We start from the raw sequence: 17,353 nt of genomic DNA, 5'->3' as shown, positions 1-17,353 counted from the left end.
TAACTGTGACTGTTTATTATTGATTTAAAAAAAATCAACCAATCAAGAAAAAGCATGAATAACATAAATATAAACATACACTGCACATTATGCATGACATATTATCAATACATTTCTTTCACTAGAGCACTTTCACTGAATTCATTTACATATTAATGATATGTAAATGAATTCAGAACATTAAAATTGCCCTTTGCAACCAAAGGTTATTTAAGCCCATCACAAGGGTGTCCAACAGAATGGACAATACTGAGCTTAGGAAAGATGGTTGCTATACAAAAGAACCACTGCAAAAGTAAACCATCGAGTTAAGGGGGAATGCCACTAAATGGCATATCAGAATGTGGAATATCAGTGTTGTGGTTCCAGATATGTGTAAACTCCCTGTCTCCATTAATACATGAACTAGGCTGGGGTAGAGCCACATTCACATTTTTGCATGTTAATCTGGTAGCTATGTGAGTCTCTTGAACTTTATCATGGAGAAGCCTGTTAAAAACCTTGGCTTGTTCCAAAATATGAACTAAATACTCAAGTAAAAAAAGGCCTTCATGCTGGGGATCACACTCACACTATAAATACAACTGGACCATTTAAAGACTAACACACAAAGCCAGTGAGCTGTGTTAGTAGATTTGTGAATATCATTTTCTTGTATTTATGGTATAACAAAGTTTTGACTGAACCATTTTATTTCCATTTGAAAAGGGAGAAGCCTCAATCAGAGTGGGCTCTGTGAAAAATAAACAAACAATGAAACACTATCACTTATCAACTCTGATTATTTTGATAGTCCAACAGTGAATGACCATAAAATTGGAATGTGGAAGTGAAAACAGGAAAATAGGACCTAGTTTAATCTAGGCAGCATGCTGTCTGCGAATGCTATGTAAGAAAACATGCAAGCAAAGTTTAAACGTATAAATACGACAGTATTTAATCTAAGGACAGTTCAACTTTTTGCCCTCGGTTGTTTGTTTTTGTACAAAGGAGTCTTGATTTACTGACTTAAAAACTCAGAACAAAGGATAAATTGTTCATATGATAAGACACGATGTCAACAAATCCGCAGGTTTGACAAATGCATGAAAGCAATTACAGAAAAATATCAAAATAGGTCTTAAAGAACAGAAATCACCTAGATAAACGATTTACAACGTGTCACATCACCTGAGAGCTTGTTTTCTTCAAAGAAATTGTTCAGGAAATCTCAAAAATTACTTTGGAAAGTAAATTTTTATCACAGTCTCAAATTATGAGGTGAAATTATCATGGAATTTCAGATATTTGACATATTAAAGAAACAAATATTAACACCCAGCTCCTACAGTGGATTCTGTGAATATGTGGAATTGTTAGGTTCAACTAGTCCCCCTGAAGGGAAAGGTCACTGCAGACCATACAATTTTGATTTTATGGTCTGCATACTCTGTATAAAAGCTGTCTTCAGCTGCTCCCTTATCACAAAGGGATCACCACAGTAGGAAGCACAAGATGTTTGATTTGAGTTTTACACCAGATATCTTTTAAGATGCAACCCCATGTGTTTGGCTAAAATTGTAACTTTTGAAAAACAGAATGGGCAGCAGATCATCCAGTTTGGATTTAGGAGACAGACGCTGCACTTTCAAGATTAGGCTTTAAACTTTTCTTTGTGATAAAGAAACCCTGAAACACTGCTTAGTTAGCCTCAGGGCACCGAGGGACATCCCATGATAAGTTTCTTTACTATGACACTATTGTGTCTTTTCTTGGTTTAGGCTTTAACCTGTCGTTGTTTTGGTTGATTAACATTGAAGTTGTTGTAGCAGTTTGTGAAGCACCATGTGCTTCACAAACTGCTACAAGTTTTTATGCTTTTTTTCCTGTAGCAGATGCCATATTGTGAGGTAAGGGTTTTTAACATTACAATGACCGTGCATATAATTGGTCTTGCGTTTTGAAACCTCTGCAGTATTTTGTTCTTCTCCATTGTGTTCACGTGCAAGCTATCAAGTCACACTCTCTCAAAATCAGGCTGAGAGTGCTTCCTCCATCATGTGTGGATGTGAACATTTTCAGTGTGAGACAGTGGGAGAGGGAGGTGCCGATTATTAGCACCTCCCTCGTGCTTTACTCTCGCGTTGCTCCGTGTGGCAAATCGAGTGCACCTCTCTGCGTTTCGAACACGCGTCACAACAATTAAGAGGACCCGAGGGAAGCTCGGAAAGCTAAGCAGAAGTTATTTGGAGAGGAGAGTGACTGCCGTTGGTTGAAAAGAGAGGTAAAAAAAACCTTCAGTGGTGTGGAAACATTATGGGTTCGCGGAGTCAGACGTGGATCAAGTAGACATAGTGTGTAAACTTTGCTACAGTGTCGTAGCTGCACCACAGAGCAACACAGTGGGAGACAGTGGATCGTCTCATCTCTTGAGATCTAACAGATATGTATGTTTTATGGAACTGCACCCGTTCCTGTCATTTCTTTAAACTTGGCTTTAGACACAGACAAATCAAACATCCACAAACATTAAACACGCCATCACTTAAAGAAAAAAACTAGGCCTGAGGGAATGAAAAAAGGTAAAGGTCACTTATGGAGAACAAATACATTCCTAGGCTTGCTGCCCAAAAATGAAAAACATAATAATAAACATCCCCCGGTGTAGGAACAGAAGCGAGGAGCATAATTAGCCCTCCCATGCTTCTCCTCTGCTTTTCTTGTCCAAATGAAGTATTTATTCCTCTACATGTAGTACAATTACTATGTCAAACTCTGGGCAAAAAATGGAGTATTCTGAAAAATACATACGGGAAGAGGAGGAGGAAGTAAAACAGAAGGCACTAAATAGAGGAGAGGGTGGAAAGCAGCTAGAGAAGAAACATCTTGGAGAAAGGCTCACCCCACTGGTTATGAAAACTGACCCTCTGACAACGTGCAGCTGAAACTGTTTTGCTATTATAAGAATCTTTCAGATCTGAGTAATGTGATACGACAGTAGCAGCAGTAGCATGATCTGGTCCACGCACCCAGACACACAGAAGAATTAAATCCAGAGGCCAGCACTGGCAAAGTTCACTGTAAACATAACAAACCTCTTCTTTTTTCACAGGTTTAATCATTCACATCCATATCTTTCCCTTTTTTGATTCTCTGTGCTCTGCAGTGATTTGGTTTTAGCCACTTTGTTGTGCGTGTCATCTCTGTTTGGCAACAAAAAACTAAGTCTCCCTTGAAATATTTCTGTTTCTTTCCCTCACTATTTTCCCCTAAAATTCTGAGACCAAAGAGAATAAAGAAGCCCTTTTTAGAGGCACGGCTTCATCGCTGTGCTCCACTTTCACACTCTGTTAGGACTAGAGGTTGAGTCTGGGGGGAACTAAGGCAAATTCTCGCAGGATGTTTCGGGCCACATCCACTTTGTACTGAGCAATCATCAGTGCTCGCTTCACATCGTCAAAAGCGAAACCCTCGCCCATCAGTTTGGCTATCTTTGCATCTTCACTCTCCAGCTCCAGGCTGTGTGGTTTTTCTGGTTGTATTTCTGGAGGAATCTTCCTGGGATATGGCTTGGGTGGCCTCGCTGGTGCCTGCAAACAGTCCAGTGATACTTGGAGGAAGAGGAGAGAAATGATGTCAGTGGAAAACTTGGGAAGGAGAAGACTAAACACTGCTTATCAGCGTACTGATCTTTTTCCTGCACCTTCAGATTTCAGACATTTTTCATGAAGTCATGAGATTCTAATCATGTAGAAATCTCCTAGATGTTCCACTGCCTTTCTACTTAGGGCTGCTCAATTAATCGAATTTTAATCTAAATTACGATCTGGGCTTTCAACGATCATTAAAAATGACTGAGCCGATTATTAGCACCTCCCTCGTGCTTTACTCTCGCGTTGCTCCGTGTGGCAAATCGAGCGCACCTCTCTGCGTTTCGAACACGCGTCACAACAATTAAGAGGACCCGAGGGAAGCTCGGAAAGCTAAGCAGAAGTTATTTGGAGAGGAGAGTGACTGCCGTTGGTTGAAAAGAGAGGTAAAAAAAACCTTCAGTGGTGTGGAAACATTATGGGTTCGCGGAGTCAGACGTGGATCAAGTAGACATAGTGTGTAAACTTTGCTACGATGTCGTAGCTGCACCACAGAGCAACACTGCAAAGTTCACTAAACATAGATGTTTACATTTTTCATTTATTTTTTATATTGCAAACATTTCCACTGTTATCAGTATTTGCACACTATTTTATATTATTTTTTGACAATCTTTTAAGCCATTATTCAATACATTGTTATTGTTAAATAAATATCGTCAAATAATCGAGATCTCAATTTCAGTGAAAATAATCGTGATTATCATTTTTGCCATAATCGAGCAGCCCTATTTCTACTCCTCTGACTGAAAGGAATCAAGCCTATTTGTACAAAAGCAGTCTTGCTGTCTTCACTGAAAAGTTGCTAGGGACATAAAGAAGAATCCATGTTGATGAGATTTCTCGAGTCAACACATGAAAAACACCTTTTCTTCTTTGAACCTGTTAACCAAAAATTTCTCCTTTGGTTAACCGAAGGAGAAATTTTTGGTTCTGCAAAATTTCAAAGGCATCTAGATCTAAAAAATTTGATCTTCCACTCCCAACATGAAAGGTCTGAAACCTATAAAACATGCAGTCATTTATACACTGACCGAGCACTATATTAAGATCCCCTGTTGCTTAGTCATGGAGTTTACCATCAACTGCACGAATCCACGGATCCAGCTTGCCCAGCACAGGGTTCTGCCTCTGTGACTTTATCTACAATTTAACAACTTTAATACTACTTACATATGTTTTCAGTATTACTAATTGCCCATGAGCTCAGTGAACACTCACTACAGAGACAGGATGGTCTCTTTAGTGAGAGGTTGTACCTGGATGGTTGTACTCCAGGATGCCTCTGGAGCTTTTCACATTGTCCGTTTGCCTTTTGGCTGGATGCGAGGGAGCAGCACTATTCACCATTCCAAAAACTGAGTCTGGACAACAGAGAAAGTCAGGCACACAAGCCAACACGAGCAAAGCAATGTTGTAAATAATAAGTGTAACACTTATTACACTGAGAAATATAATGCCCTAAAACGATTTATTTAGCTTGTTTTTTTAAAAAAAAACTTTACCTGGAGTTAACAGGACATGCTCGTGTCCAGAGGGGGGCATGTGTAGTTGAGTGATAACAGAGTTGGATGACATGGAAGAGTTACAGGATGAGGATGATGAGGGCGGCTCAGTAAAGCTGTGTCTCACAGGTGGAGGAGGAGGAGGAGGCTGGGATGGAGGGCAGCTGTTTAAGGTGTCTTCAAATACTGTAAGGGAACACAAGCCAGATGCTAGAGTTCTGTTTTGGGGTTTTTTGCTTGGTCCTGATTGACAGTATCTACTTATTCTATGAGGAGGTAGCTGACTAAGAATTCTAAACTATGTGCAGTCTTGCAGTCCTACGGATTACATACTAAAGGCATGCTGGAGGACTGGGAAAGAAAGTACAAAAAGGCTGAAATCAGCATGAATGTGTGACTCTTCTACACCCTGAGGTGGTGCTAAGACATCAAATATACAAAAATGATTATAATCAGTCAGATATATCTGAGTATTCAAATGAAGACCATATGTTGGAGTTCTGGAATGACATCATCACAGTTAAAGTAAAATGCCTGAACATGAAAAAAAAAAAAAAAAAAAAAAAAAAAAAAAATATATATATATATATATATATATATATATATATTAGGGGTGCAACGATACACAAAATTCACGGTTCGGTTCGGTTCGATACTTTGGTGTCACGGTTCGATATTTTATCGATACAAAAAAAATGCCTTTTTAATTTGTCATTTATTAAAATTATAAATATATATTTTAACTCAAAAGTAAATTTTTTTAATTTAATGTTGCTGAAACAACAAAGTAATAAAAAAATAAATCTATCTGATGAAGAAATCACTCATCTTTGGAAAAGAGAGTTTATTACAGAGAAATGGCTCTTATAAGCTATACTATACGCTTCTTCTGGGCTATATTCTCAGCAGCATATTAAACATATCAGGTAATAAACTCTCTTTTCCAAAGATGAGTGATTTCTCCATCAGATAGATTAATTTTTTTATTACTTTGTTGTTTCAGCAACATTAAATTTAAAAACTGTACTTTTGAGTTAAAATATATATTTATAATTTTAATAAATGACAAATTAAAAAAGCATGAACATTTTTTTGTATTGAAAAAATATCGAACCGTGACACCAAAGTATCGAACTGAACCGAACTGTGAATTTTGTGTATCGTTGCACCCCTAATATATATATATACATATATATACATATATATACATAGATAGATAGATAGATATAGATATAGATATATATACATGTATGTATAACAGCAGGGTGCAAGATGCTAGCAGCCAAGGCATACATGGAACGGCATAACCAAGTGGCCAGCATAGTGTACAAGAACATCTGTGCTGAGTATAACCTGGACATCCCAAGGTCAAAATGGAAGAGGCCCCCAAGGGCGGAGAATGTCCGAGCTAAGATCCTGTGGGACTTCCAAATACAGACAGACAAAATGGTGGTGGCTAACCAACCGGACATAGTGGTGGTAAACAGAAGAAGACGGCCGTAGGTCCCGAATGACAGCAACATCAGGAAGAAGGAACACAAGAAGCTTGAGAAATACCAAGGGCTCTGAGAAGAGCTCGGGAAGATGTGGAGGGTGAAGGTAACGGTGGTCCCAGTGGTAATCGGAGCACTACGTGCAGTGACTCCCAAGCTAGGCGAGTGGCTCCAGCAGATCCCGGGAACATACATAACATTGGAGATCTCTGTACAGAAGAGCGCAGTCCTAGGAACAGCTAAGATACTGCGCAGGACCCTCAAGCTTCCAGGCCTCTGGTAGAGGACCTGATCTTGAAGGACAGCTCACCCGCAGGGGCGAGCGGAAATTAATTTTTTTTTATAGATATTGTGCGTGTGTGTTCGTGTCAGTGTATGTGTCTTTGTCACTTGAGAAGCCAAAATACGCCAGCTCCACCAGAGGCTGGTCACTACAGCCCCAGGGCCCCAGGCTCCGGAGAACCACCCCCACGCCAAAGAAGCTACCCCCAATGAAGCAGATCAACAACCACGCCCGAACATCCAGCCACACGCCCTGGAGCCAAAGGCAGGGCCACATCCTGGGGAACTGCAGCAATGTCCCAAAGGGACAGCGAGCTTCAAACACTGGGCTGTGCCCAGCCGTGCACACACACACACCCAGGCCATTCACTCACTCACACATACCCATCCATTCATGACACAAAGACATACACATGCTTCCTGCTCATAATCAGATCATACTATAGCAGGGAGCTTATTAAATGGCTCCAGTAATTAGTGTACCACACTTAACTTCACAGAATAAAATTGTGTAATTAAATATCGTGTTATATAGTAATCATTTGTGTTTACTGAACAAAAACAATGAGTTATACAACATTTTTCAAAGGGCACTTATAGTTAGCACAGCAAACGGCACAGATGCATTGTCATGTCTGCAGGAGGAACACAGACAGGACAGGCAGCATGAAACAGCTGACATGCACAGGAAGCTATGGCTGAGTGAGAGGAGGTACATGCACTGTTAGGGAGGGCTACCTGGTTGGGGAAGTAGAAAGTCATAGTCAGATGGTGTCTTTTGGATGTTGAAGGGGCAGAGGGTAGTATGTGCTGCCCCCGAGACTAACCCACCGATGGATTCTGAACATCCACCTGTGGAAGCAAAGAAACGTTCAAACAGCTTTCTTTTCTTTCTAAATTAATTTATATTTTTTTAAGTTTCATTGAATAAGGTATGGTAAGACATGTCATTTAGTTAGGATCTAGATTTTTTATTTTACTGTTCATGAAGCAAGTTAATGGATTGTTCCAAAGCAATATATGCTATTGCTGTTGGTCATTTTGTTTATTATTGGTGTGAATGCTGATTCAGTGAAATACTAAGAACACAAAGAATAAAATTATTAATCTTGTTTTGAGAATGTCTTTTGTTTCTTATTTAGTTTATAAATAATAAAATTAGTTACTTTACATGCATATCACCAACAAACTGTTTGAGATGACACTGTTATCTTACAACCATTTTTAGTAATAATTCCCACACTTAAACTTTTGTTGTTCAAACTTTAACACACAGTCAAGAAAATTGTGCAGTGGTTAACACTGCTACTTCACAGCAAGAAGGTCCTGGGTTTGACTCCACCATCTGACTTGGGCCTCTTCCTATGGGCTCTCTTCCACAGTCCAAAGACATGCACTTAACTGAGTTAGGTTAATTGGTTGATTGATTCTAAATTATCAATAGTGAGAATGGTTGTTACCCTTGTGAAAGACTGGTGACCACAATAATCATCCTCTCAAAGTGAGAAAGAAGTGATGCTGAAAGAAGCATTGATGGGCCAGTTTTGAGTTTATTTGACTTAATAAAGTACTTGGAATGAGTGTCTCAACACTTCTTTTAAGATATTTCTCACTTGTCTAAAGTCTAGATATTTTTTCTTATTCCAAGATATCTTGTGAAGTGTAATTATCTTACAGCACTGAGTTTTCTTCTTCAATCACCTTTCTCACAATGTGTTTACACCTTACTAGTTATTAATCTCTGGCTCTCTTCCACAGCATGTCTTTTATCCTGTCTTTCTCCTCTCACAACAATGTGGGATTGAATGGTTGTTATTGTTATATATAAATCCTAGCTGTTACGATTTTTCTTGCAATCATCAGTACTTTTCATAAAATGGAAGTAAATCATTATGTTTGTTATTTTTTCATGTCTCAGGTCAAACAGGATCTTATGTGACAATAGATAAAATGTGTTCGCTAAAATGAAATGGAGCTCTATAAATAGACATAAACAAATCGACATACAAATTATTGTAGCCTTTAATTTTTCCATTGGTGAGTTTTAAAATCTGTTTTTTAAGATGCTCCAGCTGTCAGTTCTTTCTTTTCCATACTGGGATTGTTTAAAAAGCAGACCACACCCATCTGGATGCAAGCTAAAATTACACTACACTAAATTATATATATGTATATGTATATATATGTATATATATATGTATATATATATATATATATATATATACACACACACACACACACACATATGATGAACCAAGCATTCCTTTAACATTAAATAGTAATGACTTCATAGATTTATTCACTAATCAAATTTTAACCATTAGAGAAAAAATTAATCATAATCATCTCACAGAAATAACGTACAGTTACTCTCAATACCACTGATGTTTATGTACCCTTTTTCAAGTTAACTTCAGTAATTACTTCTTCCAAACCAAGAAGTTATTACTGTTTTTTAGACCCCATTCCTACTGCTCCTACTGTACTGCTCAAGAAGTCCTACCATTAATTAATGCTTCAATCTTAAATATGATGAACCTAGCTCTAATAATCGGCTATGTATCACAGGTAGGGCTGGGTATCGTCACTGATTTCTAGAATCGATTCGATTCCGATTCACAATGTCCTGAATCGATTCGATCCACGATTCAATTCAATTCTATTCGATTCAATTCCATTTGAATCTGGGAAATTTTGCCTCAGTACATTTACATATTTTTGTATCTATAAAAAGGAAGCTGACACTCGCAAGACTTTATCAAAGGTGTAAGCATCACAGCAGATGCCTTTGTGTCAAAGTAGCTGAAGATAAAACACAGAAAAACATGAAGGTGATTTTCCTGGCCTGGGATTTTATAAAAATATTCTGCAGTACATCAAAAACGAAAGGAAACCATTAATCAACCTATGAACCTTACATCTGAAGTTACAGCGGTTTTATTAGAGACACAGCTAAGCGTTTTGCATTTTGTATAATTTTAAAAAGTTTAAATTTGTTCAGAAGCCAATTGAACGGCAGAAACTAGTAAAAGGTAAAAAAAACATCGGCCGACAGCGCTGTAAATAACGCTAGTCTTGTGCGTAACAAGCAAGCGAATAATGCAGAAAACAGATTTCGGGGATAGACGGAAAACTGTTCTTGAAGTACACTGAGAAAGAGAGAGAGAGAGCTGTGCATGAAGTGTGATTTTATCGTGGTGGAAGCAAAACAGTAAAAGTAAGAGGGAGTCCATGACGATGTTTATGTGAAGCTTAGTTTGGATCTTCTTTTGCTGCTGGTTCGGTCAATATTGTTTGGAGAGAGATAAAACTAACAGCTTTAGAATCAGCGCAAAAAGGGCATAAACACAAAGCGCGGACCCGCCGAAACATCAGAATCAGTGAGCTGTCGGCTTTCAGCCCCGACCGTGTCCATGTCGTCGGGTGAGAAAGGCGACATCTCACTGATTCTGATCCATGGTCCGGGCTTTGTGTTTACGTCTTTGTGCTCTCATTTACTGTTTTAAATGTTTGGTGGTTGTCAAAATTTTGTGACGTTTCACCTGAGATTCTGGAATTTTGGGCAAAATACATTTATATATAAAAAAAAAGTCGATTCAGGATTTTAATGAATCGATATCACGTTATCCAAGCCAGAATCGATTTTAATCGATGAATCGATTATTAAAACCCACCCCTAATCACAGGCCTTCAAGCTGGCAGTAGTTAACCTGTTACTTAAAAAGCCATCTCTTGACCCAGGGGTCTTAGCTAATTATAGGCCAATCTCCAGCCTTCCTTTCATCTCAAAAATTCTTGAAAGAGTCAACACTGCAGTCTGCTCAAGTTACTGAGCAGTCTCAAACCAATGTTCCAAGTCCTTGGGAACACACAAGATGAGTTATCAAAAGCTGAAATACTAAGCATTGATTATCCAAGGTTTTAAAGGTTATCTTTACCTAAACTGTTGCGAGATTTAAACAAATAAAAGTTACCGCCTTTTGGACGGGCTAAACTGCTATATGTATTTGACTGACCTGGTGTGGAAATGTTTAGACATTCACAATTTACTGACATCAAAAGGATGATTTCTTTTTGCTGAGATGCTGAACCACATCAGTGTCAAAGGCCTGATCCAATGTCCAAGGAAGACAGGGCTTTGCTTACAAGCTCTGTAAGCTCTGTAAAAGAGAACCACCAGACTAAAAAGATCCAAAAGATATTAATTAAGAGTTGTTAACTCTCTTGCATTTTGACGTCACAAAAAAGGATGTACACAAATATCGGAATTACCCTAAAACTGGCAGAAATGATGAGACAAGCCATACCTTTCTTTGGAGTCAAGAATGTTAGGCCCTGACATGTTAGAAATTTCCACAGGTGCTTGTGTTACATAAATGTGCTATTGGGCCTGTGCACTAGAACATTTGCCAAAATTGTAAAAATAAATTAGTCACCAGTGAAATGAATGGTGAGTCACACATCACTAAGCTTGGTTTAGAACTGGTAAAATGGTAATGCAGAGAACAAAAACAGGCACAGTTGATAATGTAGTGTACATAGACAGAGACAAAGAAAGATACAAACAAAAATGAGTGGTAATTCCAGTACTTGTAGTTCCCCATTAAACTATGCATGTACTCTATACAAGGTTTAAGCAGTGTGCCACTCAGTCTATGTTAAATTCCATCTTACATTGTAAAAAAAAGATCATTGTTGCCCCAAAGGGAGGGAGTATGTAATCAGTTTGGTTTATTTGTTTGTCTGTCTATCTTTTTGTTAGCATTTTAGTTATCGTTTTCAAATTTAATCTGATGGTAGTATTTGTTAAAAAAAAAGTCAAGAAAACATGTCAAGTGATATATGGTTTTCTTCTTAGAAGCATTTCAGAAAAGGAACATCAACCAACAGTAAAATATAGGGGTCATAGTGTGATGGTCTGGGGCTGCTTTGTTTCTCAGTTTCCCATTATGATTATACAGTATGGGTAAGGTGCACATATGCCATTTTTAAAATGTCTGCCTCTTTATTAGGTATGCCTGTTTTCACTTTACAGCAACAAACTGTAGCAACAAGGTTTTTAGTGCCACCAATAGCCCCAGACCTAGTCTGCCAGTAGCAACAATCCCACCACAATTTCTCCAGAAAGTTTTCTTGTACTCTTTTATTTTAAATATACAGAAGGTAATTTCTGCCTCAACGGGTCCCTTAATCAAAACATGAAAAAACGATGTAGCCTGGCCTGCTTATAACAACAATATATGAGCCAAAAATGTAAATTAATTAACACTTGAAAGACTCACCAGGCTCAAGGCACCAGGGCTTCTCCTCCTCAAAGGACAGCTCTGGAGGGCTATTTTCCAAGGACCTGCATGAGCAACAAAATGTAACTGAATCACAGCACCCCAACTAAACTCTAATGACATACAGACAGAAAACTGTTGAAGGCATACCAACTGGACATAGTAGTGGTGGACAAGCAGAGGAAGAAGGCCGTAATAATAGATGTAGCTATATAAAGTGATAGCTACATCAGGAAGAACAATGTGAAGAAGAACGTGAGAAGCTGGAGAAATACTAAGGGCGGAGAGAGGAGCTGGAGAAGCAAGGTGAAAGGTGAAGACAAGTCTTGGGCAACTGCTCTGTCTACCAGTAGCTGATGTTTTGTCCTTCTGGTGTTTTGCCTGATTCCAATACACTGCTGAATCTATGTCATGAAGAATGACTGCTGTTCTAAAGGCAAAAATCGCTAAACATTTTTGTTAAAAGTCTTGAGTTACAGCTGAAAATCTGCATTCAATCAATTTTATCTTTTTGAATGTTTCATTCACTGTGGTGGTGAATAGAGGCAAAACTACAAAAATTATGTCTTTGACCAACTACCTATGGAACTAACAATATACCATGTGTGTGAAGACCAATACCTGCTTGCTACAGTGATGCAGACAGGAGTCTGACTCAGGCACAGACTGGATGAAGGAATGTGATAGTTGCCCTCTGGTCCTTCCATTGCCCCTTGATGTTGTTCTAACACAGGGCTGCAAAAAGGGTTGGAGGATCTGCAAAGATGACATTTGATGTGTCAAAACAACCTTTGACTACATTAGCTAGTTTGTCTAATGGTTAATTATAAGAGGGAATCTTATGCAAAAGCCCTTTCTAACCCTTTTTCTGTCAGAGGTTTGCTCCTGTCAAAGGGGTGTATTTCTCTCAAAAATTGTTCAAGATGTCTTATTATGTTGGTTAGGTTTGTCAGACCAAGGAAAGTTTAGATACAGTCGGAGAAATAATTATTCGAGCTACTTTGTAAGTTTGTAAGCCACTTTGTAAGTTTATTCATTTCCAAAACAATGAATAGTCTCTAATTGCATAGAGACAGAATTCAACCAAAAAAACAACCCAGAAAAAACAAGAGTTAAAACCCCCTCAAAAGTTATTATAAACAGATTTGCATGTCATTGAGTGAAATTAGGTTTTGCTCCACAAGATCAAATACTTGTTTTAGTACTTGGTCAAGAATACTAACTTTCTTGGCATAATTTCTTATTATCAGGTTTTCATATCTCTCAGGTGGGATTTTGGTCTTTTAGGTTTCTTGGTTGCCTGGTTGGCAACTTCAAGCTTCAGCTCGCTATAGTAATGAGGTCAGGAGACTGACAAGGCCACTTCACAACCTTCTTCTATAGCCACTCTATAGCCACAAGTCCCATACACCAGCGGTCCCCAACCCTCGGGCCACAGACCGGTACAGGTCCGTGAGTGGTCTGGTACCGGGCTACGAGAGTTGATGCTTGGGTGTCAAATTTATGGTTTTCAGGGTTTTTATTGTTAACTTTTCCCGTGTTGTAGTTGTGTGTCTTATTTTGAAAGAAATATTTACACATTACCATAGCGACCAGAGAGCATTAAGGGGCAGAGAGGAGGACACAACTACACAGTGAATTTGTGTTTATTACTATATTTACAAAATACCACAGTTTTTGTCTTGGTCATATCATTTTACCTTAAAGGCTGGTCCATGAAAATATTATCTGACATTAAACCGGTCCGTGGTGCAAAAAAGGTTGGGGACCGCTGCCATACACGGCCCATCTTTAGTGATTTGGTTGAGGGAAGGAGGTTCTCATCCAACATTTTACTTTCTATAGTAAAAAGAAACATGGTCTGGTCCTTTTCCCTGTCAATGTAGTGAAGTCATCCTCTACCCTTAGACAAACTGCCCCAAAGCATAATGTTTCCACCTCTTACTTGACTGTGGGACTGGTGTTATTTGGGTCATACTCAGCATTTCTCTTCCTCCAAACACAGTGGTTTGAGTTGATGCCAAAGTACTCAATTTTGGTTTCAGTGGAAGGCAGATGCCAACATTTGAAAGTATATGTACATCAATCACACAATACTTTTTCAGTTTGAGCCTCCCCTTTGGGTTAAATCTTCTTCAGAAGTATCAGCTTTATCTCCTGCCTCCAGTACATCTGGATACACAGAATATCTAATCTAATTCTTACTGCAGCTAAAAGGCTATTATCATTCAGCCATTACTTTTGGCAGTTTCTAACCATCAGATTTGCCTTAACCTGTAGACATCATTGGTAAAAGATCTGAAACCACAGAGAAAACAAAAGAAGAGTTTCATATATACTCCCTGTTATGGAAAATTCTAGTTTATCCTCACATTTAGATTTATGTGTTTAGAATCTTAGTGTATGATTTTTGTATAACCTTTGCCTGCTTAAGATGAAGCAAGTGTGTGTCAGTATGACCTCGTAAAGAACTGCTTAGCTAGGCCTAATGATGTTTCACTATGTTATCTGCTAACTGTTAGGGCGTAGAAGGACGAAACTCCCAAGATGACAGGTGCCAGGAGCTTCCTGGGAAAAGATAGTGGAAGATGCTCTGCCCAGCCACTGCCCATGGGACAGAAGCCTGTTGTAACTAAAAGATACAGAAAGTTGTGTGTGGGGAGGGGGTATAAAAGAGGAGCTGAGACACCCCAAGGGTAGAGCTGGCACGACTGTGAACTGTGATGTTTGATGTGTGTGTTGGCTCTCCTGCGCAGTAATAAATAGCTTGACCACAGGTCTTTCCGTGTTGCAGACTTTATTTACAAAATTCCATGACAAGCTTGGCATCACAAACAGGATGCTCCGAGTGTGGGCACTCCAAAGATGGCTGATCACCCCAAGGGAAAAAGTCAATCCTCGGTCCCACTAAAGCTTCAAAAAGGGGGAGTTGTGAGGCGAGTCCTCAGCGACACACCGAGATCATCCAAAAGAACTAGGGGAGAATCTGCACTGGTGAGCTGAGTCCAACCTATGTCATATATGGATGTATAAGTCACTTGGGTTCTCTGTTTGGTCAGGCCAAAGGGTGGGTGAGTCATGGCGCACCTCCGTGATATTTCACGGAGAAGTTCTGGGCTTAAGTACGGAGCAATTTCATGAGGTCTCAGCTACACACAGGATCTAATGGCCCCTGGGGCAGTGGCTCATGGGAGGTCAGCCGAGTAGCTTAGAGTCTGCAGAAAAAAACCCTAGGCGCCGGGGGACTGGCGTTAGGCGGCGGTATTTTAGCATGTTTGGTCCGTAGAAGGCAAAAGGCTTTGCTAAGGACGCTTACCGAATAACATGGGATGACAGTCAGCACGGCCGAGTTAAGGGCTGGGGCGTGGACTGTCACGCACGCTCCACCGGGTGACCAAGGTGAGAACTCAGTCTTTGACTCAATGGTAAAAAATGTTGAAAGAAAGCATGAAATATGTTGTGAGAAAGAAAAAGAAATGTTGAAAAAGAAAGTGGTTAAGTCAGTTGATGTGTATTGAATGAATGATGAAAGAGAGGTGTTTGAAAGTATGGGTGGAGAGAAGAGAAAGCAGTTTTGGAAGGGAAAAAAAAGTGGAAGAAAAAAATGTGAAAAAGGAGGAGTGAGGGAGAACCAGAACCAGGGTGGACAGGACAGTGACCAGCAGCAGTGGTGGCTGCAAGCAGACTAAGAGGAGCAGGGCAGGACCCCAGGGGACGCTTCAGGCCATGGTTTTCCCAAGACGCCAGAACAGGGAAGTGACGCAAAAACACAAACTTACATATATACACACACTGATACAGTGAGGAGTGATACAAGAGCCACACACAAACACGGACGCACACAGACATGCTGACGCAATGAAGAAGGCTTTGCTAACAAGTGCTACGGAAAAAAAGTGCTCCACACACACACATACACAAACACAGAGACTGCTGCAAGAAGCCACACTTAGAACACATTTCATGCCATCCAAAGGGCAAATATGTGCATTTTACAAACAAAGCCTATAAATCTCTGCCTATGTATACAATGTCTGTGTGTGGTGAGAAGGTGAAATTTCTTGTAGACTACGGAGCCACTCTGTGTTACACTCTCACCCTGAAATTCCAGCCAACATTAGAAGGTACACCCACACTGTCTCTGCAACAGGCCATGTTCAAAGAGATAATTTCACCATTCCTCTGTCCTGTATTGACGGACAGGGCCAAAAGTTAAAAGTTTTGTCAGACTCATGTCCAGTAAATTTACTTAATGTGTAAATTAAACATAAATTTGATCTCCTGCCATGATGGCATTACAATCACACAGTCAGAGTGTGACTATGCAATGGTGAAATACAGCCCTGTGACCCCTGCCTTCGTGTATGAATGGAAGCTGGGGGCAGGGCCGCTCACTGAAAGTTTTTTTTTTTTTTTTTTTTTTACAAACAGCACGTGACTGCATGCCTCCAGATGCCTTTTTTTGGCCGCTGATGGCCTGCACTGCACTTTTCACTGTGCTTCGCAGAGCCCTGATGAGAGACATGAGGAGGAGTGGTAAAGAGTTGAACATGATAAACTAACAATGAAATGCTTATTTTAGAGCTTTACATTTGCTGCACTTGCGATTTCCCTCACTAAAGAACAAAAGGTTATTTATAATGGATGCATCCACCCCACACATCTTCCTTGCTAGGTATGCTGACTACAGGTGGGAAGACCTGGGCAGATTTGTGCACAATTGTAAAAGAGCTTGTGATTGGCAAGTCAGGGAGGACCCAAAAGTGTTGTTCTCCCTAAAAAATGATTGCTTATAAAACAGTTATGCTGTCTATTGTTATACTGTTCACTGTTTGCTCATTTGAACTGTTTGATCCCACTGTTGATCAGAGGTGCCTGACGGCCTGTGGGCCAAGTCTAAATACGATGTGGGACTGATTAAAGATTGCAAACCAGCTGTTATCATCTTGTCCTGTCAACTTAGTGGGTTATGAATTGATATGTAAATTAGTTGATTGTTATTAGATCAGGGAACGATCATTTAATTATAACACAAGTGAGCAGAATGTTGCAAATGAGTGGAGACTAACAGACTGAGTTTCCGGTTTCTGATGTACGTGAAGCTTGCACATAGACATACACACACACCTGATTATATGGGAACAAACTTGCTTTGTCAAGTG

At 39.5% G+C, this 17,353-nt stretch overlaps 1 protein-coding gene across 3 annotated transcripts in view; it reads right to left on the bottom strand.

Annotated features, from left to right (window-relative positions):
- Positions 1-17,353, bottom strand: part of cblb (Cbl proto-oncogene B, E3 ubiquitin protein ligase) — a 130,976-nt gene continuing 113,623 nt past the window's right edge. For all 3 annotated transcript variants that reach the window (XM_084941608.1, XM_084941607.1, XM_084941606.1), the window contains 6 exons: positions 12,813-12,947; positions 12,192-12,256; positions 7,648-7,761; positions 5,135-5,320; positions 4,889-4,993; positions 1-3,589 (listed from right to left, as the gene is read on the bottom strand). In XM_084941608.1, the coding sequence (XP_084797734.1) occupies positions 3,336-3,589; positions 4,889-4,993; positions 5,135-5,320; positions 7,648-7,761; positions 12,192-12,256; positions 12,813-12,947 (859 nt within the window). In that variant the 3' untranslated portion in view covers positions 1-3,335. The remainder of the gene's footprint in view (positions 3,590-4,888; positions 4,994-5,134; positions 5,321-7,647; positions 7,762-12,191; positions 12,257-12,812; positions 12,948-17,353) is intronic.

This window comes from Perissodus microlepis, chromosome 10 (genome assembly GCF_051167445.1).
Source record: "Perissodus microlepis isolate ML-2025 ecotype Zambia chromosome 10, ASM5116744v1, whole genome shotgun sequence".
NCBI lineage: Eukaryota > Metazoa > Chordata > Actinopteri > Cichliformes > Cichlidae > Perissodus > Perissodus microlepis.
This window is presented reverse-complemented; position numbering and strand designations above follow the sequence as displayed.